Below are 27389 nucleotides of genomic sequence, written 5' to 3'. Positions count from 1 at the left end.
GAAATCCTGCTTTCCCTTTCTAATCAAAGGGATAACTACCTATAAAATGCCTGATCTGAATCTGAGCATGAGCTTCTTATTTGGATATTATACATGGTTCTTATTTGGACATTATACGTGGTTCTAATATGTATCATCAGAATTGATTATAATTGGGGATGCAGGATTGAATTTTGTTTCAAAACAAGCAAACATAAAGCTATACCAGAAAGGCTCTTTCCACTGCTCTTTTGTACAGTATTAACCTTTCTAAACTGACAACTGAAAGGACACGCTTCAGGAGAGAAAACAGCAGACTTCTAACCTCTTCTGACAGGTAACTTTCAAGTTGAATTTGGATAAGAAATTTTATTTTATGTACTTATGCCCTTTAAGTAGCCTGTCAAATTTACAAATTCAATCTTTACAGCCAGAAAGTAAATTCAGTTTGATTTCACAGATTTAATATTTGTTCCAGTCACTCAGAATTTATTGATTGGCACATGAGGCTTTCTCTGCAATTTTCAAAACAGAAGCTGATTTCTTCTGAACAGCTTATGAGCACTAATATCATTTTTTAAGAGGAACTTRCACATATCTGTGCATTTCCACAAACGCAAATACAACTTAGAGAAACTAAAGGGCATTACTCGGTATTTAAAATGAGGTATAAAGTTGAAAGATTGTATTAAGTCTTTACAACACAACCTATCACAACATATTTCTGTAAATATTTTGCATCTCTTCTAGTCTTGGTAAGTTTCTAACAAATTCCTCTTGAGAAGAAATTCTGTTATCAACAAGATTTTGGCCAATTATAATGGAAACACATCTTTCCCACAGTTTTTACTCCTAAAACAGACTGTTCAATGAAGGTATTATAATAAGTAGCCATGCATCCTACCTACACTGATAAAMCTATGACATTTACAATCACATGCATAAAAACACTAACATGAAACTCTCAGATCATCTATGCTGAGTTGTTACCCTGCCAGTAGAATACATTACCTCTACAGTCCTCTAATACACTACAGCATTATGCAAATATATACTGCTTGCACAGCACTTTAACACTGACTTTCCCATTTTTGGAATTAGGAAAAAATAGTGTTCCCTTGGCTTAAATGTGTAATGTAGCTTTTCTAGCTTAATTTAGAAGAAGGGGATAACAGAAAACAAACATTACGTTTTCTCACTCTAACGATCATGTCTCAGCATGAGATAACAACTTACATTGCTGAGAGTTCAGTTTTCATTATAAGTCTACTAAAGGTAAAAGGCCAGGGCATGTCATTTTAATGCAATCAGAATCTATTTCATTGTATAACTCTTACATTATCAAGCATCAAATCAACGCCCAATTGAAAATGACATGTTGCATATGTGAAAAAGCCACTCTCTCCTGCTAGCAAATATCCTAAATGTGCAGTAAACCACAGGCTAGAAGGGATTAGTTAAAATGTCAAAAGACAGCCTTTTACTTTTACCTGTTCATCCTTAAAAATATACTCTTAGCTATCAGGCATGCTTTACAGACAAATAGCTTCAGCAAGCAGCAGCAGAAGGCCTGTGGCAAGCTCTGCCATCTTGTAGCTGTCAGACAGATTAGTCTTTGATCTATCTGGGAGGTCACGGTCACATTCACATTAACTGGAGTCTAACAACATTATACCTGCTAACTGCTCGTTCTTTTAATGCTTAATTAGCTCGACATCTTTCACTATGGAATATTAACTGAGAAAGAACTTCTCAACAAAACAATAAATGCCATGAAGAAAATGTTCTTTTTATGACTTGAAAAATATGTTGAGGAGGTTTATACTACAATTCAAATATATTTTGGATTCTCCCCCCCCCCCCAAATTAAAGTTAGTAAAACAAGTTGTTGTTCTTCAAGAGATATTTATTCAATTGGATTTTTGAAGGGTTGATAAATCACGGGAAATAAAGGTTAGCTTTGATAAAAGCACTTTGTCTGAAGAAACCCAGAYTTATTCAGGATTCAAGCAATGCATAAAGTATACATAGTCCATGATAWTCATGGTATAAAACTGCCATTTTAGCAGCCAGCTTATAACAAGAAACTCAAAAGACTAGGAGAGATTTTGTTTTTAAACCCCAAGACAAACTGAAAAGTTAAGTACAGAAGCCTGCAACATCCCTTTCTAGCAACACACCAGGCTGAACCATTTATTCAAATTTAACAAAAATGTGGTAGAATTTAACAGTAGGAAAGGTATACAAACAGCAATCTATTATGACGTGATAGATAAAAAAAAAAAAAAAAAAAAAAAAAATCAATGCTTGGATAATAAAATTAAAGCAACATTTTATCCTTTAAATTGAATCCCTTCAGTTCTGAAATATAAAGCTTCTCCTTGTTTGCTATAATTACAACCAAGATGATAGGTAAATTTGAAACAAAATTTGAGTATATTTTAGATATCTTCAGCTAAATAATTGTACAACATCACACTTCAAGTGTTTACTTTTGAAGAGCTTTTAAGGAGAAAGAGACAACAAACTTTGCTTTGGTAAAAATAAAGAGAAGATCSAGCAGACACTCATTCAGAATCCTTTCAACTAAATTTAATCCTAAARAGCTTATAACAAAACCAAACTGGAGAATGTACATTTGGGGCATTTACCTTTCATGATCAGAATACCGTAAACCTATTTATCAGTGCTAGTATTGCAACATGAATTCCAAAAGCTAATGAGCTAAACTACAGCACAATATTTTATATTTTGTGCAATGTAAATAAACAAAATGACTGTGACTGAGTTTAGTTCATCTAAAGACTCAAGATTTTCAGAGTGTTTTGTTTAACCAATTACAGTACTACATTTTGCTTTTAAAACCAAACCCGCCCCCCCCCGTTAATAAGCCAGGCTTGCTCTTTGACAAGACATCACTTTGCAAATAACTTCAATCACCCTCTGTTTTCTCCAGTAAATTAAAAACAACCTCCAGCTTGTAACCTGTGAGACAGCAAAGCAGATTGCCTCAAAGTCTGAAGATGGAAGCTCCTGACTGCAAGGCACCATTGTGAGCGCTTAAACAGAGCACTCAATTAAACCTGCATTTTTCTTTACACCAGCACTTAGCTGTGTTGTGACAGCCAAAGTTAAAGAAAGAGCAAACCGATGACTGCTGATAGGAAAAAGGCAACTCAGCTTGGAACTGTATCAGGACGTGTGTATGTGTGTATGCAACGCTCACCCCCAGCACTCTCCTGCATCAGTCCTCCAAAGAAATAAAAATAGAAAATATTTAGGTGTTTTCTAGCATTCCACTGACTTGATTCTCTGGCTTTAGGAGAGGAAAAATAGACATGAAAATAAAGACTATTGCCCATATAATCCAGTGTACTTTGAAACACACAATTTGTGTTTAACATCTAAAAATTCCTTACCTCCCCAAAACAAACAAACAAAAAAGTCCAGGTGGGTCCTCTCGTTCCCCTCTTCCATCTCCTCCAAAAGACATAAAAATGTCTTTAAACAAATCTACCTTCTTAAAAATCTCATGTGTCTAGTTAGAGTCTCTCTTCCACCTGAAATAGCAATAGCTAGACTTCTCACAGAATATGCTTGCCATCTACTTTCCTCCTGATGAATGCCAAGTAATCATAAAAGTTTGCAATTGCAGGAAAGTAAAAGACATGAAAACCCATTTTCCTTTTACATCTGAAAATCCTTAAATAGAAGTAGCATTAAACAGTGCAGCATTTAACTTTTTTGTCCTCACTTCAAAAGCAATAACAACATCTGTGAGATTTAAGACTAAATAATGTATGTGTAAAGACCTGGGTGAGTCACTGAATATGCTTCAAACATCCTCAACTCCTCAATGGACCTACTAAAGGTCGTATCTATAAACATAATGTCTCAATTTATTAGCCCACAAGATTAAGGTATTACAGTAAGACATTATCTTCAAATGCTTCAGGCATCCCAAGTGCAAGCAGTATTAATACATCTTAAACAGTATGAAATATRCAAATGCTTACTACCTATAATTTATCAAACTAGATTCTATATATGACAAGGATTCATTATAGCCATTCCAATCATCTTGCCTAGCTAAAAATGGTCACYAGACACAAAAATATATCACCCTATTTTGTTTTCACACACAAATATGAGTTTTCTTTTAAAMCAAAAATCCAACAACCTGTGAAAACAGTAACACCATATACTCTAAATAAAACAACATTATCAACTAGTGGCACGATCAGGATGTCTCCATTAGCCCCAGGATGCTTTGTTATACAGAGAAATCTGTCCTACACCAACCTCTTCACCGGAGGAATCACAGAGGCCAAACCCTGTACTTATCCCCCTCTGCTGGCTGCCACTTACAAAGATTATCGATTCAAATTGATAGTTTTGTGCATCAAGACCATATAACTTCAAATTAACTCAGCTGGCCTTCTCAGCCAGCAAATTTCAATGAACACCTGAAAACGTGTCTTCCTCTAACAATACGAAATAACGTAAGGAAAGTTACCATCTCTGCAGATCTGTATCGCACTCTCGCTATTTTGCAGTCTGTTGCACCCAAACAGCACACCTGAAACTGCCTCGGTCCTAGGCTGCCACRGGGTTGGAACAGTGCAACACACGTGGCCTTAACAAAGATACAATCAAAACTGGGCAAAGTTACCRAAACTTTATATGGAAAGAAAATATATATGGAAAACCTCTGTGATAGCTGGTTTCCTCATTACCCCAAAACTTCAATAACTAAAAAAAAAAGAAACCCAAAAACTCAACAGCAAACTGTCTACTGTCTGTTAGAGTCTAATTGGCCAATGCTGTCGTCAGTGGCAGAGAGGCAGTGGTACCATCTTATGCAAAGCCCTATTTCCCATATTTTGAATTCACAACGTATCTTACGACTAAATGCYTCCCAAGTATTCTCGCTCTTAATCCCAGTGTTAAGGAGAAGGGAAGCTTATATAATGTCGTAACCACTGAACACTTTCAGTATTGTCAACTACACCATGCAGCATCTCGGAGATCTTGAAGTTTTACAGTTTGACAAATCATGTAGCACATTCACCCCAGGCCCATCTACTCATCTCAGTCTTGTAGGCTTCGAGGGACTGTGAACAAGTGACTTGATTAAAATCTAATGCAACCAAAACTCTCCTCTGAAGAGAAAATTCAATCCATTTCCAGTGAAGCAGAAGTGAAAAAAAATCAAACMGCTTCCCTTGAGGTACAACGCTGCTGCATACGCTCAGTGCCACTGCGTCTAAGGTGAAGTGGTAAGTGTCAGTCATCCTTACAAATCCCCAAGGTGATAGCTTCACTTTTAAAGCTTTCAACATACTTTGACAGTAAAGTAAAAACTTAAAGGTCAACACTACTTGCTAAGGACAAGATAAACACAAGAAAATCACTTTTCTGATCCATAAAAAAATCTGAAGTAAACTATTAAAGGTAAAAGAAAAGTTTTGATTTGCTGTATTATTTATCCAAAGGCTTAACTTCCGGATATATTCAMGGATGATTTCTGTAATCTGTGCCAACATATTGACATTAGTCTCGCACTAGTAAAAGAGAAATGCCATCCGCTAGCCTTATTTGATAAGCTGAACATAAATGTTACCTCTCTCAGCTACAGGAATGTTGTATTTCATAGGATTTTACAGATACTCTCCCAAATGAAGCCTCTGACATCCGTTTTTAATTAAAAAAAAATCTGTAACACAATTTCTGTTATCAGAAAGAATAGTGTGGATGTCTGACCTTATCTAGCTATTCTTATTTGGGGAAAAACGAGAAATAAAAGGCTTTTGAGATATCTAATTTCTTACATCAGTTTGAAGCAATTGTAATATCACCACATATTTGCTGCATTGCTCAAAGTATTACAGCAAGGCAAAACAGAACCCAATATTGCTTTGAAATTTCTTGAAATGGGACCTTTCCAGTAGAACTCAATAAAAAGAATCTCAAGGGAGAAGTAAACAAAATGTTGTATGTTTGATAACACAGGCAGGTATACCTCCTGACTTTCCTTTGAGGAGAAGGGGGGGGGGAAGTGGGGGAGATCTGCAGTCTCCACGCAGCCGTCTGGGTAGCCTCTGATTGCGCAGACCACAGTAACCAGCATCACAACCGACTGGAATCATTTACAGTATACTGCTGCAAGACAAGCATATTGCCAACTGAATAACGGGAAAACATGCCGTTTGGCAAAACTCAGAAGTATATTGTCCCAATAATTGTTATTTAACACTTCGGTCTTTGTTTGCTATATAGTATTGTATATTCCAATGCTGTAAGCTTATTTATATAGACCTTCGATATTTGTGTTTTAATGAGCTACTTTAACTAAAATACACATTAAAATTGAATGGGAAGTGGGGCATGRAAGAAAGAAGTGTGTGTATCTGTGTACATATACACACATTTACCTGATTCAGTACTTCCTCTTAAGGAACACGTATGACATAATATGCCCTGAAGTCTGGCTTTCTGTTGAATGTTMCATAAAGGTTTTTCTGCTCCCCATTTTGTATTTGTCATTTTTTTCCAGCAARGGAGTAAAGAAGAAAGCAGAAGTCACTCAGGTTTAGGTAGATATTAACACCAACAATAAACAAAGTGGCAAGCTTTCTACAAAGATATTTCAATCATACTGACATCAGTTCATCTGAAAATTTAGTATATACTGTGTCTTAAGGCTCTAACAACCTCAAATTTGGCAGGAAAGTTGSAGCAAAGTTGCTCAAAAATATTCAACCTGCTTAAAACACTCAAATCAAAACCAGAACATTCAGTTTCAAATCTGTAAAAAACAAATATTACATTTCACAGGTAATTGTCAAATTCTACTAAAGATAAGCACAATAATGGTCTTTCCATAAAGTAAATTGCTGTATATAACTCTCTCATATTTTAAAATAATGATTTATTTCATAAATGAAAATATTTTAAGTGATCCAAAGCTACATCAGAATTCACAAGTTYGTGTCGTTTCTTGACTCAAATAAGAATCTAAAATAACAAGCATTTTCTTAGACATTTTTCTTTTCCTAGTAAATAGTACTTTATAGTATGCAAGAAAAGAATCATTTCAGCAGCCTTTTAACGCACAAGTTTCTTCTACCAGTACAGAAAAAACATGCTAAAACATTGCCACAAGGACTAGAAATCAGCTTAAACATTAAGAAAAATGTTGTTATTCTGAAATGATACAAATACCTCGATTTATTGAAAAGAGAAAGAAACTTCAGCTATATATTTACCAACTTTTTGTATCATTTAAGTTAGATAGAGCAAAAAAAAAAATGTAGTTTGAATGATGTTTCCCATCATGCTTCACAAATTATGTTGCTGGAAACAATGAAGAAAGTATTTGCCTTCATAGTTCATATCCACTCTATAGCAGCTAAAGGAAATACTTCTCATAATGGCAAACTCTGTTACAGTTCTTGAATAACGTCAATGCACAGAAAGCCTAGTCTTATCAAGTTTATTTTCTTTGCACATCTATTTATGTAAAAGGGTTTGAGTGCATTTTTCTATATATTTTGGTAAAGTTCTCTTAGCTGTTATATGATTAAGTACACTCTACTGTAGTACGATCAAAAGCATCTGGAAAGGTGGAAGTGAAGAAATGCTCTCTGGGAAAGTTAGCTTAATGCTTGCACTTCAGAGTCGCCCATTATCAACATTTCATAGCGAGTTTCTTTATTTTCAGGTCCCCAAGGTAAGAACAGTAAATTATGACTTGAACTAAACAAGTCACACTTGGCTCCAAAATCAAATTTTCCTACCTCTACTTTTAGCTCCCAGAGGTAGGCAGAGGAAATCCTGGTCACAGCCAAAGAAGTCTTTTTTGGCTCTGAAATAAATTTTCCTTCTTCGCTAGAGCCAAACCCTACCATTGAGAGTACCATAGCTTAAAGCAGTACTTTAACATTACTTCTGTATATTTTGCTTTAGCAACCTGATTCTTCAGGAATATGAAACCATTCTCAATAACACAGAATTAGGGTTTTGGCGCCTCTTTCTTAAAATAGTGTTGTTTATTATCAAGTACACTTCTGATCCTTAATCATGACTGTTTCCCTAATGCTGAAAAAGTGCTTTAGACACTCTCTTTGTAATAATGAGCGAACATAAGATACTATGTGCATAAAATTCTAAGGTGAGGCAACTAGGAAAAAATGAAATGATATTCTGAACAGGTTATTTTCAAACAAGTTAAGATTACAGAAATAACGTAACTTGTCAAAGCAGAGTTATTTATGGAGACTGAATGCTTGCCATTTAATACCTGATGTAGTGGCATATATTTAGCACAAACATATGGAGAAAATAAAATTGGATATTATACATCATACTTGACGATGAGTTTTTTTTTGCCCAAGACTGATGTCTGGATCCAAATACTACAATTCAAAATATATAACAGAAGTTAATGAATAGCATGTTAGCATCAGATAACATGTATATGGGATTACAGATCTTTTTCTGTCACATTATTTATGTTCTCTAATATTACAGTTCACTGGTATTAGCATCAGGTTACAAATCATAAAATATATTTAGAAAGCAGGTTGATCACAGACAAGCAGTATTAGTGGAGATGAGCCAAAATGAAACTGCCAGCATAAAATATTGGTCTCCAAAGGTACAGTTCTACAAACCCTTATGACTGTGCATAGTCCTAGTGATATTAATGGGATTACTCACACAAGTAAAAGCTGTGTGCAGSAGTAAAGGGTTATAGCATTGAGTCTGAAGAGGCCTTTTATTAACCTAAAAAGCAGACATGCAAGCGTATTTCCATGTAGCAACCCGAGCACTTTTTGGTGATTTAAGGTAATCCCAGAAGTATATCACTCATAGATTTTCCAAAGGAATTGTTAATCACCTGYATTTCCTATTTATAAAGGGATGTCATTATTAATCTTTGTATCAATTTCTTCCTTCGGCATATCTATCCAGCACCTATTGCTATGTAGAGCAATAGTTGTACTGGCAATCACAGTCATATGCCTATACAAGTCTATATTTGTATCACAGTGTTTAGAATTCTGCCCACTCAAAAGCCAAGCTCCTATCAAATTTTCAAAGCTAGAATTTTTACATTTTTTAATATTCAATCAATCTTCTGGTTAGTTTATCACAAAATCTAAAGAAGCTCCAACCAACTATATCATAAAAGCAAATGTTTCAACTATCCTAACAAAGTTTAATCATTTCATTTAGGAATTCACGTTCCCTAAAATCCTAAAAACGAAGCTGAACTGCACAGTGTCCTCTAACGTTTTTAAAAAATCTAGATTTTTCTAATCCTGGAAGAAAAAAAAATCCAAGAGAAAGAAACAGAAAATAAGTAGAAACATTTAAATAAAACCCAGCACCTTAAGCCAAATCTGATACAAAATGATCAGAAAGACAAAAGCCACCCTAAAAGAAATTCACTACGTTGCATGCAGCAAATACTTGAAAAAAAAATTATATTCTTAGTATGATGGGTACTACTGAATACGTCTTGAAAACAATACTGAATAGGAAAGTGTATTTTAATAAAACACTGATCACATTCTTCCTCAGAGTTTTTATCAAGCATATATCCCGTGTTCAATGCGAAGAGTATTTGAACACTTAGTTTCAAATACTAGAAGACCCAACTCCATTCCCCAACTCGTTTTCAAAGGTTGTAGATCTGATCAAACAAGTATGGTTAGAAAAAAAAGTTGCATCATAAACAGGATGGCAATTTCTTTGCAGCCTAAGTATGATTTAACCCCGAGGCAACTGGGCTTTTGATTTTGGATGCCAAATACTAATAAAATAGTAATACAATCAGCAAAATTCCAAGCAGTTATGACACTAGATTAAGGCCTAATTACATTCATTTGTCTATAATTAACAAAGAATCCCTCTTCATTTTAGATAATGCTAATAAGTACCTGCCACATGAGCATGGCTTATAGCATCATTTCCAAACAAGTTTCATGCTTCCATTTTTTGCCTTCCCACAAATTAATATTCTTTCAGTTCTAGGGTATTTTACTTACTGAAGATAACTCCAAAATATTTAGAAAAACTATAATAAAGTATACAGGAATAAACCTTTATTACTTTTTCTAATGTCTAGGTAAACTCTGTTGGTTAAGGAGGACTGAAGAAACAAGCAGCCATTTGCATCTGTTAACACAGACAGACTACGAAGTAGGATACCATACTGGTTTTACACAAAATTAACAGAGGTCAAAAAATACAGCATATACTTCTCTGTACCTTTCATTCTTGGAAGCAATCCTATGGGATCAGCTCTCCCAGAAATAAATAAATTTAAAAAAATCCCCCTGAAACTGTGCTTTTTGTAATTTCTATTTTACACTCCAATCTTCATTATTTTAGGAACTAGCTGTTGATAATCTAGTTCCGATTTATTTCCTGAATTGACATACACTCAGACCTCCAAAATGCCTTTGTATCTATACATGCATTTCTAAAAAGCCACAAATTAATCTTTTTCAGTGAAGAGAGTGACTTCTCTCTCTTTTCTTCCCCTAGTTGACAATCTGAGCTCTAAGGCTTAAAAAAATAAATTAACAACAAAAAAAAATCTGACAAATGTAAAGCCTTGGATATAACAAAGCATTATTTAATTTATAGGGAAATATTGCTAATTGAATATCATTTCGAGCCTAAGTTACTAAGCAAAAAACATTTATAATAATAACAACCATTTCCCCTAACATTATTTAGGAGCACTGCCACACATCAGCCAGCTCCTCAAATCTGATGTTAAGAGACTGGTGCATGCCCTCCTCTCATCTAGAATTGATCACTGCAGTGCTTTGTGCATTACTGTATCTAAATATATACACTCAAATCTTCAGCTGCTTGCAATTTGGCAGCTAGTGTTTCTATCCTTACTTAAAAATTTAGAGGTTTTTTCAGTCTAATTTTTTAAAAAAAAGTTAAACATAATATTGATTTATGGAATTTAGTTAACAGTAATGGGATGTATTGTTGGATTCCTATTATATTTCATATTTGGTTGAACCCCAAGGAAAATCAAATGTACTATTTTAATCTTAAGGAACATAATTCATCATGAATACAATTCACCCTTGACAAATTCTTTTCAGTTTAATTTTGTATCATATAAAATACAAAAATATTGACTTTCTGGAAATCATTTCCAGTGAGTGACAGAGTTCCAGCCATACTACAGATCAAGTATTTCCAAAATATCACTTCAGAGTATGTTTCTAAAATAAGGCATTTTTAACTCTAGAAAGAGGGCTAAATATTTTTTGTATGTTTGTATTTTTATACTAGAATACAGTGTATTACATTTTAGTAAGAAGGAAAATGTTATGGCCAAATAAGTGCCTCATTAAAGTTATGCAAACATTGAAAGAACAGTACACTAGCAGCCACCACTAATACAATCTTACTAGCCCTTACAGGTTGTGGGATTTTTGTACCAAGGCTGTAACCAGGTACCACAGGCAACAAGGCAGTCTTTGCTAGTGCACTTAAGCTCAGAACATAGCTCTATAACCAAAGCTGAGTCAGTTTGGGCTTTCAAGCGCAAACCTGTAATTTTCTTGTTTGACTAGGCATTATTAGTAACCAGTATCAAGCTGTTTCTGGTATTTATTACATGACACTTCACTTATTTCACCTTATTTGCTGTTGAAGCAACAGTTACAGTAGCAGCATGCTACTTCGGCCACCTGTAAGGTACAAACAGTCTTAAATTTCTTTAACTGAAGGCACTTCAGAATACTACCTTTAGAAGCTTTAGAAGTTTAGAATCTTACAAGTTTTTGCCTAAAATAGGATGAAGCCTGACTCATCAAAAAAAGTAATGTATCCAGTAGAGGTTATATTATGTCATAATTTTATAACTCAAAATACCAATCTAGAAGGTAGCACTATCTTGGAAAAGGTTTACAGTTCCAACCAGTCTAAAAAGGAAAACATTATAGGCAGAGTTACACTGAAGAAGGTAATAGAGATTAGAAAGGGGACAAGTTGCAATCAGTAATGAAATTGTGTGAGAAAGACATCAGTTATGTTAGTATTTTACATTATAACCATCTTTTTCTCCACCTATTTTCTGCAATAATATTCCTATCAATAGGCACGCTTTATTTAAAAAAATTTTTTCCTAACATTTATCCTAGACTTTCACAACCAAATGCCCTTCGACAGTAAGTCAAGAGGTGGTTTTATTTCTGCACAAATGGGATAAGATCTGGTACATGAAAGCCTACAAGTAAAGATAGAAACATGTACTGTGCTTGGTAGAATACAGAGATGGTGAGCATTTTAACAACGTAATTGCCTTCACTAGCAACATCAGACAATAACTGACAACACATTTATTTAAAATGATACAAACAAGTCCAAGAGACATGTTATGCTGTTCCTCTTACCAGCGGAGAGGGTAACTTAATTCATATGAGATTGGTGAGACCCCCACGGTAAATATTTAGAAAAAAAGCCTCTGGGCACATTAGATATTTTAAGCACGACATAACAATAAAGTACAACTCTCAGTTAGGTGTTGATATCCTACCTGAAGGTCTTTCACATTTGGAAATGGAATACCTATGGTTATAACTGCACGGGCATTGTCATCGCAGAAATCCAAGCCTTCACTAACTTTTCCTCTGCATACGGCTATAAGGAGTGCTCCATCTTGAACAAGCCAAAGAGGGATTTACAAATCATTCCCAGGGATAAACTGAGTATCAGAAGAAAGTTTCAACAATGTACTTAAAAAGCTAAACATAATATAGCATAATGCAGTGCATATCAGTCTGGAAAAGCTGRCCAAATATAAAAATATACACTTTATTGTCAAACGATGAGATTACCTTTATTTTGATCAGTAACACTGAGATGTAGAAAATGAACTAGCAAAATAAATCCACATTATATAATAATGGTACTTAATTACATGAAAAACATGTGTATCTACTACAAAATTAAGAATTTTAAACTTTACATTTGCATTCCAAAAGCCATACTATTTACTCCCCTGCAGACTATCATTCTTTATTTCCTATACAAATATTTACATATTTTGAAAAGAAATCTCATAGTGGCTGTAATACAAGATRGTAAATCATAGCTATGCAATGTACTTTCGATTCTTTGAGAAGCTGTAGCCAATCTACACCCTCCTGAATGTGTAAATGAATATCCTTAAACAGTTCACTGCCTTTTGAATACCATTATTAGGATTATGCATCATCCTACAACAATACAAACAGTAGATAAACTCCCTCCATTTTCACAATAACTTATTAAGCTGAGGTTAGAATCCATACCTTATTCTAACTGTGAAATATTTTAAACATCAGTCACTTTTTTAATCTGAAGCACCTGTATCAACCTTTTTATATGCCTGAATAACATACCTTTTTCTCCTCTACATTTTATTGCATCATAATATATTTTCAGCAGTTCATCAAAGTCGCTCTTTGCTCCTCCTTGAGGCTCTGCAATGACTGTCTTGACCAGCTCAAGGTTTCTCCACAACCCAGTATGCATCCAGCGATCTTTTAATTTGTCCAACAGCTGAAAACAAACACAAATCCAGGAAAGTAGGAATGAAAGCTCAATCATTTGAACAGTTCAAATAAATCATATAACAAAACACTTATTTTTGTGAAATTGTATTATTCAGTATTTGCATTTATCAGTATATTTCCCTACTATACCTTGCTCCACAGCTATGTGACCCTTAGTATGATGGCCACTAATTTTGCAAATAAGAAACAACGGGGATTTTCAAGTTATCAAAGCAAAATTCTCTAAATCTATGAAAGTGATCACTAAAGAACATCCTCTGGTACTCCTCAAAACAAGAAAACTAGAAATTATCTGTTCTTCTGATTACCAAGAGTTCCATATCTAAGACTGAAAGCAAATTCTAAATTTACTTAACACTAGCATTTATGTCTTAATTCTCCAACATTTCAATACATCAAAATTTACATAGGTAAGTTTGGGAGGAAAACTATGGATGTAGGATTTACCAACAACCTCCTCTACTTCTTGAAGGGCCTATGAAATTTTTGTATCTACCAAATTCTGAACTGTATTTATTTTCCTCCAAACACATACATGTTCAAATATTGTAAGCAAACAGCTGGTTTCACTTCTACCATGAACATAATGAAAACATGTACTGCATTATAAAAAGTAAAGTTAGACTTTAATACAGCTTCTGTTGTCAGATGGGTGGGCGTCATTTTGCAGTTAGCAGTCATCACATGCCCTTTTCTCATCAATTCCTAGAGACTGTGTTTTATCAAGGTAGGGAGCAAAAGATTTTCTTCCACATAGCATATTTGTCTGATAGTGCACAGCACTGCCCTCAAGAAAAAGGAAAGGCAACCCACACATTTTATAATGAACTGAGCAGATCTGGTTCAGTGGACAGAAGTAAATACTTTAATTCACTCCTTTTACTGTCCAGTGATCCCTAGAGTGTCATTAACTGATGTGCACCAGAGTTACCTGGCTTCATATATACACAGAATTTTGAATTCAGTCTCTATTAAGGATTATGCTCTTAATTTGCCTGTACTTCCCTCCAACTTCACTCACTGAAGACTATCTCAGTATTTTGTGTCAAGGTCTATAACCTGCACTAGTCCCAGCTCACTSMTCAAGAAGCCACAGAATCCCTTAACTCCTACCCAACGGCCTTCAYGATACCCTTCTGCCAAGATCTGAAGGCTTGGATATTCTTACTTAACTGATCTGTCCGCTGTCTGAATACATATTTCAAGTGTTGTTGCTAGGCAGAGCTAATGGTAATTACCTCTTGACATAGGTGACTTTGCAGGAAGAGCCTTTGCAAATTTATAGGGAACTGTTTATAAGAACACTTGCATGTTTCATATTCTCAACACTAAACATCTGAATGTGTTCTCTGACACTTAAATGTGTCCACACTGGCTCTCTTCAAGGTATATGTGCTTCAGAGTAGACAAATACTATGTCACTTCTTGAATTTTGACTTAGTTTTGTTCAAGCTGCTGTTTAGGGAGTTATGATTGCTTAATATTGACAAGATGCACCACTCAAGTAAGTGCAAAAATAAACAAAAAAAAGGATGAATATTGGTAACAATTCCCTACACATTCAGAGGCTATTGAAGAAGAAATCATCTCTTCTAAACCTGTCTCTCCTACCACTTGTAACCCTCTCTACCAGCACATTTTGTAACAGTCTCCTGTCTGTAATCTCTTTTTATAGAAAAGGTCTCCTGACTTTCTCCTTCACCTATCACTTCAGCTGCTGAAAGCATTTGGTATTTTTTATTTATTTATTTATGTTAAAAACACATCTTTATAAGGTGTTCTTAGCAGAAACATCAGAACTCAAAACTTGTTTTTTACTTTACCAGAACAAAAGCCTGCTGATTTCACAGAAAATCATAATATTCCTTACAAAATATATTCACTCTCTCATTCAATTCTACTGAATTTCTTTTATATTTGGGAGAAGTACAACTTTTATTCATTGTTAGAAATACGGTACTAAAAAGCCTTCCCCCAAATTCTTAAGAAAACAGCTTTTCTTTTGTGGGTCACCAGCCCCTTCAGGCAAGTAGCTACTAGGTTCAGGTTTCTCTTTTCATTTGCAGCAACCATCACAATAGTAAATACAAAGTTTTTGAGGAAAATGTGCAAATTATTCATGAAAGTGAAAATCTTTGGCAATAACAAAACAATTCATTTAATTYACACCAAAGTTATAAGCTCCTGATTTAATGGAGCTTGCTGGCTACGGAAACTTTCTTATATGCAGGAAGTATGCACAAACGCACACAATACCCACGCTACAGATACAGCTACTACAACAGCAAGAATTAGGGACATGATTGAATACAAATAAATAAAATATAGAACACACAAATGCCTCATGAGAGCTACGAATCAAGTGCAGGATTCTCATGAAGAATTATTTCACTTTGGTTTGAAAAAGTGCAAATGGGAGCAAGATATAATGCCAGGAATCACAGGAAGCAGCCACTAATGTCCAGAGTCAGTCACTTCTTCTACCCAAGGGAATAATAGTTTCTGCAATGCAAGGCAGTCTGTATATGTTTTATTAAATCCCGTTAAAATGGATTCTCAAATGGTTTATTAACAAATGGTCCTCCTCCAAGAGAGCAGAAAATATTGTTAGAAAGAATCTGTCATCTTCCTATGCACTGAAGGATGTTTACTTTGGTACTTTTTCTCTTTTTTCCTTTCCGCAATCTAAAAGCACCTGTAAGTTATGATCCTTAGAAACTATGAGTGCATTATCTAGATCCATCATCCATCTTCATCAGCATCTGCTTTTTGAGGCAGCTTTTGGAGCCTTCCTGAAGTTTGGGAGTGGGGGAAAAGGTTTTCTCAACATCTCTTGGCATTACGCTTCACTGTTAGGCTAAATCCTAAGGAAAAAGAAAAAGCTTTGCCCCTTTCCATTTGCTGTTTTGCTTTATACAGCGCCAGAAATTGCATTAGGGGTTTCCCATGTCATGAAGCAAGATCAAAGATTTGTGTAATGCATTTTGCCCTAAGGCAAGTTCATTGTAATTTCCAGCACCTTAAAGAAGTTGAGAAGTTTAACTGCAGCAACCCTACTGCTGCAGCACAACGTGGGAATGCATGTTTCCTGCAGTATTCATTACTACCTGACAGTGATTTTTAAAAAGCAAATACCTGAGACTGAGGGAGGGTCTAAAGGAAAACATTATAACATGATGAGTTACTTATTCTGGTTTACAACTCCCTAGCTCTTGTCCTGCTACAAGCACCTGTTACTAAATTTCTTTACACAGAATAGTCTTTAAATATTTTAGCACTCGCTCATGTAATGAATGGATTGCATCTTGCCAGTAAAGTTAAAAAGAATGACTAAAACACTGCCTCTATCAAAAAGTGCTTGGGGAATCTGTGGAACACTTGAAAACATAACAAGATTTTCAAGAGCAGTACAGGACAGAAAGGGAACATGAAGCCACACTCATGACCTAAACTGCTGTAAGAGCAAAGTAACTCTGGCTTTATGGGCTAGTTTAACAACTATTAACTATAATAACTACCAATTACAATTGTATTGTCTTCTCTTACGTATCTTCAAAACTACAAGCTGTCTTGTCATCTATACGCTAATGAAATAACTAAACAAAAGGTATTTCAAGATGCAGAAAAAAATTATACAAATCTCTTGTAACTCTTAAAGCAGACCATCATTTTACACTGAAAGTTCTCCAAACTTCAGTATTTTTTCATCTTGTTTATATGTAAGATTTTTTAATGATTTAAAGTTCACTTTCCAATGTTAAAGACACTTAATAGTTTCACTGTTGTTTGGAAATAAAAGACAATTGGGAGGAGAAAGGAAACAACCATTAGGTTTTCCTAAAAAAAAAAAAAAAAAAAAAAAAAAAAAAAAAAAAAAAAAAAAAAAAAAAAAAGGCAAAAAAAAAAAAAAAAAAAATCACAGTATTGGCACCATTGTTAGTGCAAAAAGTCAACAATTCTCAAGGGACTAACATTGATCTAAAAGCCTTTTCCCATGCAGAGCTCTTCATGTGTTTGCTACTAGAATTTTCTTTTTGAATAAGCACTGCTTCAAATCCAAGTGTGTCTCCAGTGGGCTGGAAACGTGTTTGAAGGGTCAAATAGAAGTTCTACACACAGTCAGCATAAAACTTCAGAAATGAAAAACAGACATCTACAGCCAGCCCAGAGGCCGAGCAGCAGGACTGGCTTCACTAGACAGACTTGTGGTAGCACTAAGAGTGATAYGATACACTTGGGATGGAAAAGGCAGTCAATTGCAGAAAACAGGGTCACCATCCAATCCACCGACTTTTTATATAAAAGTGACACACAGATACATGAAGTTGCTATAATGCTGTACTCTTACATAATCTTCCCAGTATGAGTCCATTAATGCACATTCTACATACAGAAATCAAAATTTTACATTTACATGAAACAGAGTAAGGAATAGACCTGGTGTCAGCTTTAAATAAATCCTATATTATAAATTTTTTCTATTTAATTTCCAGGCTGTATACACATTTTTCTAATATAATATGAACATATGCTTCTTAAGGAACCATTTCCAGCTGTGGTTTGTAAAAACTGAGATTTCTGGAGAGACAACACACTAAGATTGACTTGTGCCCTTCCCTGCTGAAATCCTTGAGCTGACGACAGGAAGCACTTCCAAAGGGAATCTAGCCCTAAACTAGTGGAATACGGACATGGAGATTAGGGATTTCAAACAAGGGATTCCTTCCCAATAAGAGAATCCTCCAAAGAGGGAGGAGATGAAGAAGATTACCGTCAGTTTACATCTCCTAAGACTAAAACACATCATTTTATTTACCTAGGACACAAACTAGGGAAATTACGAATTGTCTCAGTACCATTAAAGAGTTCATTTTTCCAGATAATTTTGGAATAGTCTTACAGCTTTGTTCACTTTTCACTTTGCAGTACCAAAAACATTCTAAGAAACTGCAGCTGTATGGACGCATATCCAGCTGTACTTCTGCATATACATATAAGATGAACAACTATTTCAGCAACAGTAATTAGATTCAGAGAGAGAAAAGAGAACTTGTCATCTGAATTGTGCTCTTCGAATACATTCACAATCCTACATTGTGAAAAAGGCCATAAATTCCACAGGTACACTAAAGCAACYACAAAAATGAGAATAAAAAATAATAATAATTCAAAGGCAATTCCAACTGCTGAGAAACCTTATTAGGATGGAGAGCGCAAAACTAAAACATTCATTTAAATAAAACAACAAAACTTATTTCAAGACATGCTGTTCTAATCTTAAAGCTAGTACTTCTTTCTTTCTCATCTGAAATGTACTTAAACAAACTTAAAAACACAAGAGGAAACAGACATCTCTGTATATTTTAAACAGAAATGAATAAGGTCTTACACCTTTCTAAATTATACAACACTTAAACGTCCTACCAGTATTTCAATTTCAATAACACATTATGAAAGAAAAAGAATACATCATAAACTTGACCACGGGAGACGCAGATCTACAACTGATATTTTAAATAATTCAGTAACTAAGAAAATCTAAACAGCCTATAGGCAGTACTATAGAAAAACTTTGTAACGTTMAATCACTTTTGCTCCCTGTAAAATTTTTAATTAATGAAGGACTTGCATCTTGACAGAAAAATAGCAGGAGTCAAAATCAWACAAATAAAAAGCTCCTTTTTCCTATATGTATAAAAACCCTTATATTCAGATAGGATGCCAAGAAGAAATGTAGTTTTCGTGTCCTACTATAAAATGTTTCCCACCATTTGGGCTGTCTGCAAAAACAGTACGTGTTGCTTATATATCACAGCATAGCCAGAACTGCATCAGTTGCCTCCTCTTTACCTTTCAGTGAAGAAAGAAAAAAAAAARARAAAAAAAAGAAAAAAGAAATACCCTGTAGACTCTGATAGATCTTTCTTCACATTTAAGCTATAGAGAACATCATATTTTCCACAGAAGTAATCCTCTGATGATCTCAAGGCACAGATGTTTTTACAATATATCTAATTCCATAGGTATTGCATTACCTTTAATAAGCTTTCAGGAGGATGCAGTTTGCTGAGTCAGCTGGTTAGCTACAGCTGTAACTTTTTGTTCAAACCACTCTCCCACCGGTCTCAAAGCTCTTGTCTGTTTAGCATGATGGTTAATGACTAGGTTCAATGCTCTAATTTTACTTTAAAGAATGAAATTTGTCTCTGTACTAGTGATAATTCCAAAATATACTCAGTCATTAAACAAATGCACTTAGTCTTTTGTTTAAACAGTAGTGGCCTTAAAGTAATGTTATTTCAAAGCAGCCCTGGAGAATACATCTGATCAGACTCCACCCAATTTTTTCACATCAATTAAACATTGGTGTAACAGCCTCATATAAAAATATTTCTTCAAGATCTAAGATGTTCTGGAAAGGTAAAGCATTAGTAAAAGCCATTTTAAAGTTCCCTGAACTACAAGGTTGCCAAGCCTCTGTATTAAATGCCCTAGAATCCTATTTGTAACGGGGCTGGAGGGCTGTTAGAGCTCTTCTGTCTGGGGGAACAGTTTACAAGCAAAGGCAATACAGTGGTATTGGATCAGTAATTTAATTCCATATCTATTTTTGTTTAAAAAGAAATCATTTGAGGTTAATAGTGAACACAAAGGAAACAGCAGATGGAAGAAAGTAAACAAAGTGATGAAATGGGCCTAAAAGAAAGAAGGGGCAAGAGCTATTTCCTAGAAGGACTGGCGTGAAAGGAGAAAGCTGGATTCTTTCCAAGAACAGGAGGGAAACTATTTGGATCAACTAGCCAGTAACCTCTTATGTCCATCATTCAAATTTTAAAAATAAATGTGCAAACAGCACTCCAGAASTATGAAAAATAGTGCTATAAAAAAGCACAGTATTATTGATAAGAAAAAAATGCTACAAGTATGAGCAGAAATCAACCAAAATCAACAATGTTTATGAACAGCACCACAAGTATTAGATGTTTTTAAAATCTGCACCTTTTAGTCACAAGTCATTTACCAAACYAGGACAGCCAATAGACATTTCATCTTTTTCTTTTCCTTCTAAATTAACCTGCATGCACATTCAACTGTGATTTTGTCTCAATCACACTCATCATACACACACACATACAGCCAAAACTTTGCTTGACACCCAGTCCTTTGCACTGCACTAGGCGGGGACTGTACCAGCCAAGAATAACTTAGACCATTGAATTATTTAAGCAGTTGTTTGCACTCAATTAGATTTTCATGAAAGGTTAAGCAATAGACAGTTACAGAAACATGTTCATGTTTAAAGGAGGTATCCAACAATRTAGGCAAGTATTTAAAATTATTTTGAATGATTAAGCTAGTACAGAATACTAACATAACCATTCATTAAGAAGTATTTTAAAGCTTCAAATTCCACTTTCTGCATTTCTAATTATCACACATTTTGCACTGTTTTACTTCCTTAAAAACAGAATGCTAAAATATCTGTGTTCAAAATGTTTCATTTGTGAAGCAAAAATATACTTTCAAAATAGACATTTGTTGCTCACTGTAAATGGAAAATTAGAAAAATACTAAATACACACAAAATAGTCACATTTTAATTGTTTCCATTACAGGTTTAGCCAATACATTACAGGGATGTTACCTTTAAATGCATAAATCCCTATGCTTAAAAACAAGTGATTTTTTCCTTTACGTGCCAAATAAATCAATTTAATATGGCATTTTAATGGAAGCAGGCCACAGAGATGCTATTCTTATCCATGGGAGGCTACAGAACATTTCCCCAACYATTTATTATCATAGTCGGGCTACCACAGCCGACGAAGAGAAGACTTCTTTTACAAAGTAGCAGCTCCAGAACAACTTCTGTCTGATATCCTTTCTCAGAGTGTCAAGGAGGCTCTGTAATTGTATGCTCCATAATTGCAAAACAGAAAATATTAAAAAACAGCAAAAGACATTTTTAYGTTGGAAAAAAGAAAGCATTCTGCTATAAAAGCAATAGCTAAAAGAAAACAGAGAACACTGTATGCTAAAAAAAAATTCTTTGTCTTAAGGGACATGAAAACTAGGCAATATAAATATAATTGAGGAATTTAAATGTGGAAAAAGCTCTTAGAAAAGTCTGAAATAAAAGTAGAGACAGTGAAGGAATGAGACTAGTGCTTATGCTCATCTAAGCACAACTTCCAAAGCAAAACACACATTCCTCACTTTTTCAGAACCTCTCCTTTCCAACTGAGAGGGGACATGGTCCAATGTGTATTTAATGGCTAATCCTTGCCATTTGTTAAAGCAAAAAGCAAACCAAACGCATAAAATAAAACGGCACCCATTTAAAGCAAAAACAGTTACAAGAAAAGAGATTTCAAGAACTTAAGGTTGCACAGGTAGTCATGGTTACAAGAATAAAGTAAAATTGAAATTGATTGTGCTTAGCACATTTTGCTCTTCTAAAAGAAGAGTTACATTTTATTTGAAAGACTAACAGTCTAGAGATGAAATTCAAGAAGCTGAAAACCTCTACCCAAATCATATTTATTCTGACATTTTGCATTTCTTCCAGAGTTATGAAGAAAGATCATACAGGCTTTTAATATTCTTAACAGGTGGTCTATATCATGGAATCTTTCCTCCAAGCATCTCCCTAGAGATGCTCAATCGGAAATCTGTATTACTACTGCACGTTGTGTGAGATTTTTCACTTAGATCTCTCATATCTTCACAAAAGAAAGAGCTTGAAGAACAAAACTTTCTAAAACAACATAGGTGTCTATAAATTTCCAAAAACTGGTGTGGGAAAGTGTCTTTTAAGTTTTAAGCACTGTACGTTTAAAGAAAACCTCAAAGATTAATACCAAGACTCAGGTGTTGAGATACTTACAAAGGCTAGGAAATGTGGGGGAAAATTTGCATTAGCAGCCCACACAGGCCTGGCAAATACACTGTGCTTCAGAACAAAAAAAAAAAAAAAAAAAGATAAAAGCAACCACGCAGCTCAACTACATAATTAAACTAAACTCTGAACATGGTGAAAAACTCTGTATTATGAACAAGATTCTGATCACCATGTGCACACTCCAGCACAATAAAAGGTGAATAATTCATAATCATTTTTGAAGAAAAAGTATGCATCACTCAACTTGGGGGAAACACAGGGGATTTCACTGGTATGATTTTTCTGCAGGGACAGTGACAAAGTGCCGCTCACCAGCAGGAAACTGAAGCACTGAACTGTGTTCCATGTGCCATAAATCAACACTGCAGCCTACAGGATGTCTCTCTGGTACCAACATACCATCAATTTTTCAATAACCTCCTTAAATAATGAAATATGTGAATGGCGACAACAGTAATGAAAAATGAAATGTTTTGCACGCCAAAGACTCTAGAATAATGTGGTTAATATGTTGCTTCTCAGTTAAAGCAGCTTTCTATATAAAATCTTTTCCCCCAAAAATTATCATGTTTTACCACAAAAAAACTTGGATAGCCTTTGAAGTATTCAGTCTTTGAGCTCTGTCACAGCTGTTTCTAAACAACCTGGCTCAAAACAAGATTTCTTTTGTGGTTTTAAAATTAACCAAGACAACAGCTTTCTATGTTGCAAGAACTGCTTGTACATTCACCCTAGGCTATCACTATACTTCCACTTTCTACTGAGAGAACAATCCTCTACACAAAGAAAAATCTCCAGCAAAATCTTTTCTAAAAGGACTGTTTAAAGCAGTTGCTGAATCAAATGCAAAATAATTATTAACTAAAGAACATGCATTCACTACTGAGGTCAGCATCCTACATTGATGTCCTCTTCTTTACCAGTCAAAAAAGAAGTTCAGTCATCTTTGACCTCTTTTTTCCAGAATGAAGTGAGGGTGGGGGGGAAAATATATATATATAAAAAAAGACAAGACAAGACTGTCTCAGTGGCACATCAGCAGTGAAGCACAGTGCCATGTGGGAAAACTGATTCAAAGCAGACGTGTAGTTCTAGGCATTAGGCCAACAGTCTGCGAATGCTGTGCAGCTCATAGAATAAACGGAGGCAGTTAGATGTATGTCTTGGGGAACTGGCTCCAACAGCAGGCGAGTAATAGTCGGTTTTTGCTTTTAATCTTCTACAAACATCAACAGAACAAATATTTTTTAAAATAGAAGCATTTTAAATCTGTCTTTACTAAATCAACTTATAAAGAGGATTAATACATACTCTCTTTACTTTCTCAAAGAGGTTAGTGATGTTTCTATTGCCATGCAGCAAGCCAGTGTACGTAGAAAAGCCAAGGCAATTCCTCAGCAATGCAATCATGTACTGAACGTGTGATGCTTGACACTGCATAGGTAAGCACACAAAGACAAGCTACAGTGCGAGAGAAAGATATCACCTTTGACTCTCAGCATTATCTATAATCTCTCATTTGGGGAGTAGGATTAATCTCCTGACAAATTAGCATAAGTCTGGATCTAAGACAAAGAAAAAAGCAAATGTTAAAAATACAGACATGCAAAGTAAGAAAACTTTTCACAATAATGACAACGCACATGACAACTCTCATCAACGCCATCAGCATTAGAAACGTGCACTTCAGCCAAAGGCAAKTAATCAAGCAGCAAGAAACTACACAATGACTTTATTAAAAAAATTAAGGCAATCTGCCAAAGTTAATTAAGTATACAACATATCTATAACAAAAGATAGATAAGATAGGCTTCCACAGGTAAAAGAGCATGAATAATGAGAATAACTCATCCTGATTTATCTATCTCACAAAAAGGACTCGATGATGGGGAGGAAAAAAAGAAAAAAAAAGAAAGAGTAACAGGATCTTTAAACATGCATTTTACCATAAATCCTCTGACCTCACTGGAACTGTGCTAATTTTTACTAAGGAGCTGTTTTTCTGTTTCAGAGGTCTGAATTATTTGACCTTACCTAACTTGGAATATCTTTTTTTCTCCCAACAGTGAATGCTTAATGTGCCTTCATCAACCCAGTCCCCTCTTCCTCTSCTCACCTCCAAATGGAGGAAGAGAAAGGAACAGCAAACCAAAAGAATAACTGATTCTTAAAAACAAACAAACAAGCAAACAAAAAAAAAAACTTCTCACCTCATGATTAAAAATAGGGCAAAAGAGCTGAATACAGAGTTTTAAATGCAACACTGCAATTTGTCTACTAATCATCTAAACAGCTCATTTGCAGGCCATAAAATAGAACTTTGAAGATTAGCTTTGTTTTGTGAAATCTATTTGCAAAAAATAAAATCTTTTGATGAACTGTGAACTGAATAAAAACGCAATGAAAACTCTTTAAAATATACTGTCTCACTAATTAAACTTTATCATTAAACAAACAACTTTCTTACTTGATTAGAAAGTAAATCTAAGGCATGATTTTTAAAGAAAGACATGATTTTGTAGGCTTCCTAACCTTACAATGAAATAGATTTTTTTGAAGTTAAAATAGCCTATGTATCACTTCAAAATGTTTAACATTCAAATTCTTATGTATGCTGTTAYATTGCTGATATAGAACATGTTACCTAAAACCAACCTGAAAGTATATACTTATCTTACACATAGYGTTTTTCACACATGAAGAAGTATACACATGACTTAAGGCTTCAGTTTCCAGGAATGCAGAAGCATGTAATCTAGGATGTTTTCATTTTCTGCAAATTTTGAGGTAATGGAAGTTGAAAATGAAAAAGGATACCATCAGTAGATTGGCAGGGTATAGRTAAGGTAGTATAGGTAAGTTTATACGGCCATGGAAAGCTATCAATACTGCAATAAAAATGTTTTAGTGTTGCAAATGCATCTGCTTTAGCTGACATCTTACCCTGTTCATTAATGTATTAWTAATAAACTTCAAAGATAGGAGTTTGAATATAAACACCACAAGATTGTGATATGTCTACCGGCACATTGATTTTTCACGTCTCTAYCACACCAGGCAGTGAAACTCTAAAAAATGCCAAAGCGACTAGGAACTCTGTAGGTCGCAACGGTACAGAACAATAGTAAGGTCAAAGTAACCAGTGCAAGATGTACCTTTTTTTTTAAAAAAAAAAAAAAAAGTTGCATTTATGCATTGCTCCTAATTAATAATTACTGTTTTAATCCTGCTTTCTTTTCCTTTTTTAAAAAGCTCTTGAGGAAAAAACATGTTGACTGTAACTGCTATTTTCTATTTGGACTCTTGTATTTACAAGCTGAGTGCAGCACACGTCCTGTCTGTGAAAATTCATTTTCAATGCAGTCGCTACTTAAATGGTAGGAAAAATATGCAAGTAAAAAGTGTTAATTACAATGAAAATCATAGCATGTGTTAACTAGATGCAACARTTCAGCTTGCAGCATTTTGACAAGTCAGAGCTCAGAAGTGAGAAACAATAATAGATTTTTAGTTTATCTTCCTGATGCTGTATGCTCAGGGTATTTAAACTAACAGCGTAATAAAATATTAAACTACRCTGCTTTCAGAGTGTGAAATTCACAAGGAAAACACTCATCTAGCGGTATGGTATATAATTTTTTTAGACATAATATCCAATAATCTGCTACAGACTGTCGCTACAGATTCTACTTTATATGATGTGCAGATGCTACCAGAAAGTATCTGCTCGTGTAAAAAGCAAGCGCCACAGGGCACTTGAATAATTGCAAGTCCCTTGCTGGTCACTGTAGCAGTTCAATAAGCCACAGAAAGTATACTTGTTCGTTCTTCGCAGTTAGTAATGCAAGAAGATAAGGTGGCACCAAATCATACCTAGAAATCTCCCTTGAGCCAACCGCAGTGAACCACCGCAATATTCTAGCGCAGCCACTGTTACGGGTTGCTCTGGTGAACTCTAGAAGGGGCCACATGTAAAACGTCTTGTTACAGTAAGTATTCTGTATGAACAGTAAATAGCTCCTCTAACAGTTTCTCTCTCATTTGCACATTATGTAATGATGAACTGAATGAGGTAGCCTGAAAAATGGACGAATTTGATTGTAGAAATACTGTAAAAAGGTTTCTTCCTTTTGTGGAATCCATTAAATAATCAGATTCACATCCTGACCTCAAATAATGGAGTAGCTCGAAAGATGATCTTTTCTCTGACACCACTGAAGATTTATAAGAAATATATAAAAAATTTGACATATGCACAACATATACACCTATACCACATGCATATACACACCTACATACACACATACTTGCACACAACTTTTAAAAAATATAAAACGTAGCTGACAAGATAGCAAGACAAACTCCATAATCCAGAAGATACCTTTCAAACCTGTAATCTTACACTGCCTAAATCTATGTTACTTCTTGTTGCACTGCTCTGGAAAGACAAATATTATAAAAATGAGGTTTTGGAAATTTTAAGAAAACGTATTTGTACTCTCAAGCACAGTAAGATATCGTAACAGCTCATCATAACGGCTCTCGCAACATACAGCAACATCAGGTGTTTGGAATTTAATGTGCAAGCACATACATAAGCACTGCTGCCAATAATGTAAAATGCATGAATTAAAGAATATACTTAAAATGCTGACCAAAGTTTCATTTAAATGTAGTACTGCTTTAGTAAGCAAGAAAGGAATATTAACTCACAGGCTATTTTTATTGTTTGTGCAATTCTCTCTAATGTCGTTTTTTAATCTCCAAGACAAGGTTTGTTTCTTTGTTCTGTAACTTGAACACCTTAATGCCACCAAGCGTAGACTCTGGGCACATGGTTGTAGCTTTACTACTAGGCTAACCACAGACTATACGACTGCAGGTAAATCGATATGCAATCACCTAAC

At 34.8% G+C, this 27389-nt stretch overlaps 1 protein-coding gene across 2 annotated transcripts in view; it reads right to left on the bottom strand.

Moving 5' to 3' along the window:
* Nucleotides 1-27389, bottom strand: part of BRIP1 (BRCA1 interacting DNA helicase 1) — a 75664-nt gene that overhangs the window by 8268 nt on the left and 40007 nt on the right. For both annotated transcript variants that reach the window (XM_085301364.1, XM_085301362.1), the window contains 2 exons: nt 13407-13566; nt 12560-12681 (listed from right to left, as the gene is read on the bottom strand). In XM_085301364.1, coding sequence (XP_085157490.1) covers nt 12560-12681; nt 13407-13566 — 282 coding nt within the window. The remainder of the gene's footprint in view (nt 1-12559; nt 12682-13406; nt 13567-27389) is intronic.

Source organism: Rhea americana, unplaced genomic scaffold (assembly GCF_003343005.1).
Source record: "Rhea americana isolate MKP2758 unplaced genomic scaffold, rheAme1 scaffold_175, whole genome shotgun sequence".
Lineage (NCBI taxonomy): Eukaryota > Metazoa > Chordata > Aves > Rheiformes > Rheidae > Rhea > Rhea americana.
The sequence above is the reverse complement of the archived record's forward strand: the minus strand, read 5'-3'. Positions and strand labels throughout refer to the sequence as shown.